General features: G+C 52.8%; 1 protein-coding gene across 1 annotated transcript; it reads left to right on the forward strand.

Moving 5' to 3' along the window:
* Positions 1-256: 256 nt before the first annotated feature.
* Positions 257-3143, forward strand: LOC103598171 (inositol monophosphatase 2). The gene is made up of 3 exons (XM_008582134.1): positions 257-466; positions 1162-1313; positions 2577-3143. Exons 1-3 carry the CDS (start codon positions 435-437, stop codon positions 2690-2692), a joined length of 300 nt encoding a protein of 99 aa, XP_008580356.1. The 5' UTR covers positions 257-434; the 3' UTR covers positions 2693-3143.
* The last annotated feature ends 254 nt before the right edge of the window (positions 3144-3397 follow it).

Genomic DNA, 3397 nt, shown 5'->3' on the forward strand with positions numbered 1-3397 from the left:
TTGTGATCACAGCAGTTGGGGAAATGTTTTTACTAAAACCTTTTGGAAAGATTTATTTGATGAGGCATTTTTCCCCCCAAACATTGGTGTTCTCAGTTTGGAGTCATTTTGGCTTTATTTGTGATTGAATGATGGTGATTTTCATAAGCCACCAAATTCTTCCAAGGCCTTTGTGCTACCTGCATGAGACAAAGTATCCCTGAGAAGAGAGAGAACTGGACAGCAGGCTCCCTTGGAAATCCGGAACAGAAGGCAGCTGGAAAGACATGGTGGTGGAAGGGAGGTGCAGCGTTATTCGTGTATTGCTTTCAGCCAAGACTTGATTTTTCTGATGGTGGGCTGTTCTTTCTACTGCAGATCTCTCAAAAGCCTTGGTTCTAACAGAAATTGGCCCCAGACGTGACCCTGCCACCCTGAAACTGTTCCTGAGCAACATGGAGCGGCTGCTCCACGCCAAGGCTCATGGGTAGGATCTTCAGTTCTGGGACATCTGTGGCCAGAGGGGAGAACCACGCACACAGTCCTGTTGGAACTGCCCAGGGAGTTGCAGAGGAGCCCCTGCATGGTGGGAGCCGGCGGGGCACGTGCCCTCCAAGAGAGGCCGTGACTTCAGGCTTGGCTGGCACCAGGAGATGGGCAGGACCATTGTCCCTTCTGACCAGCATTTTAAGAATCCAAGTTGATTCTCAGGCCATTCAACCAGCAGATCCCATGTGTAGCTAGAGTCCTTCCTGAACCTTGGCTTCAGACAGACTGTTACTCTCATTTATTCTTCCTAAATGTCTGTTAAAGCCCAAATGAATCCTCTTTGTCACTTGCCCTCCCTCTAGTCTGTGCTGTAACTACCAGCCACATGAGGCGACTTAAATGTAAAGTTCAGTAGAATTAGAAATCCATTTGTCTCATTGCAGCATGTGCTTTGAATGCTCAGTAGCCCTGCGTGGCTGGCGCTAGGCAGTGCAGGGCGTCTGCGTCGTTGCAGAGAGGGCTATTGGTTGGTACGACCCTGACCCTGGAATTTACACCAGAACTTGTTGGCAGAATCTGGTGGCTCGACTCTGAGGGTGACAGTGTGACATCAGCATGCACACGGCATAGAGCGCTCTGGTGCCAAGTGCAATCTGCTCTTGCCCGCATCCATTCTCTTGTCCCTTTCCCCAGGGTCCGTGTGATCGGAAGCTCCACCTTGGCGCTCTGCCACCTGGCCTCAGGGGCAGCAGATGCTTACTACCAGTTTGGCCTGCACTGCTGGGACCTGGCAGCTGCCACAGTCATCATCAGAGAGGCGGGCGGCATTGTGATGGACACTTCGGGTGAGCTCTCCTGCCTGAGTCCCCCCTCCTGTCCCCGGCACTTCTTTAGGTCCCACGATGTTGAGTTTCCCCACATCCCCGAGCTCTGCTGAGACCAGGTGAGGATGCTGTGCTGGCAGTGGCCCTACCCCAGACAGGTTCCCTTCCTGCCTTCCTTCAGATCACAGGCTCACGGTAACAGCAGTACTGCGTGTTACACCCTCACGAGTACTTGCATACCCCATGAGAGGCCATCAGGATGGAGCAGGTGGCACGTTGCCTAGTTTTGAGGTTAGGTGCTTCCCCGAGGCTCCGTGGCTTGGAGCTGGAGCAGCACCAGTGCGCAGCCTGAGTGGCCTGGACCGTAGAGTATGGACCCAGAAGGCAACCTGTCCCTTTTGCTTCAAGGCTGTGCGAGTCCTGGTGACAGCCCTCCTGGGAGCCCCTGCGCTCCCTGCCACCTCCACTTAGCACAGGCAGATCATGCATCCAGCAGTCAGTAACAGCAGCTACAGCCCAGGCCAGCCCCTGCTGGATCCCATTCTCACCTAGCTTTGAACCCTGAGCTTGTTAGCAGAAGCCTGTGGCTCACTTTTAACTCTTGGGTATGCACAGTGTATCTTTTGTGATTTGACCTCTACTTTTTTCCTATTTCTTCTTTGAAAGGCCTTAATTGAGCTACCAGGAAGATATAAAAATGAAGAGGTATCAGCCTTAGGCAGCAAGACTAGGCAGGCCAGTTTCACATTAAAAAAGCATCAGACACTCTGGATTTTACCACGTGAGCACCTCGGGGCTCGGGTATGTGCAAGTAGGCCTCTAGCCATGCAGTCAGTCCTGTGTCATACACCCACAGAAAGATACAGGGCTTCATCATGTACCCCCAGCTGCTCAGAGTGTGGTCCCCAGAGCAGCGGTAGCACCAGGAGCCAATAGGGAAGGCAGATTCTCACCCCTCAGTCCTGTTGACATTTGGGGAGGACTGCTCCCCCATTCTGGTCTAACCCACCCTGAGTTTCAGTCCTGGATGCTGGACTTCATGTTCTCCCAGCATCTCCAGGGACGGGTTGGTTCAGGACAGCCCTGGACTGCATTCAAACTGGGTGAGGGGCCCCATCCTTCTTCTCTTGGCCAGATTCCCTTCTAGACCCCCTGTTTAGTGTAGACCTTAGGACTCGGGCATGGGCCCATGTACTGCTGTCCTTGTGTGCGCAAGATAAATTGTCCTACAAGATTGCTCAGCGCTATCCATGACCTGCGTGTCCGCTGTCTCCCTCTGTCCAGGTGGACCCCTTGACCTCATGTCTTGCAGAGTGGTTGCTGCTGGCACCCGCGAGATGGCGATGCTCATAGCTCAGGCCTTACAAACTATTAACTATGGGCGGGACGACGAGAAGTGAGAGGGAGCAGATGGAGAGCAACGCGGCTGAGGACCATGCTGGCCTTCCTGGCCGCCGTCGGTGGCGGCGCTCCCTGCAGAGGGAGCTGCCACGTGGTCTGCATGCTGAGCCAGGGCCAGGTGTCTCATGCTCCTTTCTGTCTGCCGCAGAGGAGCTGTTATGCCCAAATGGGTGGCTAGCCTTTTAATCTGCGCCTCCTTCACTGGGATTTGGTGTCTAGCTGGTTTCTCTCTTTAATCTCACGTAGGCTTTTTCAGGTTAGTACACGTCCTTCTGTCAGGGCCAAAACCCAGCTTTCATATGAGGTACATATTGATAATCCAGTCTTGATTTTTTTTTTTTTCCTAAATGCAAATCTCAGGTAATAAGGCTTTAGATCTGCTGATGAAGCAGGCTCATTCTCAGGCCCGCCCTGTGGTACTTCAGAATGTAATAAATGAAGATAACGGCACTCTGCTGGTCTGGTCCCTCCGTAAGTGTGTCTCCTGCCTCCCAAACAACCCTCAAGACCCCGGGCTGCAGATTGAGGCTGCGCGGAAGCAGGTTAAACCCAAAGTGGATGGGCGCGGCTTGTCCGCTCCTGTGCCAAGCACTCTGCAAACTCCCTCAGCAATTGTCATGTTAGCATTCAAAATCCAAGAGGTGGACAGACTGAAGGACGACTAATAGTTCAAAATGGTCTCTGAAATGCTGCTGTTTTTGTGA

Source organism: Galeopterus variegatus, unplaced genomic scaffold, assembly GCF_000696425.1.
Source record: "Galeopterus variegatus unplaced genomic scaffold, G_variegatus-3.0.2 Scaffold2524, whole genome shotgun sequence".
In the NCBI taxonomy this organism is placed as follows: Eukaryota; Metazoa; Chordata; class Mammalia; order Dermoptera; family Cynocephalidae; genus Galeopterus; species Galeopterus variegatus.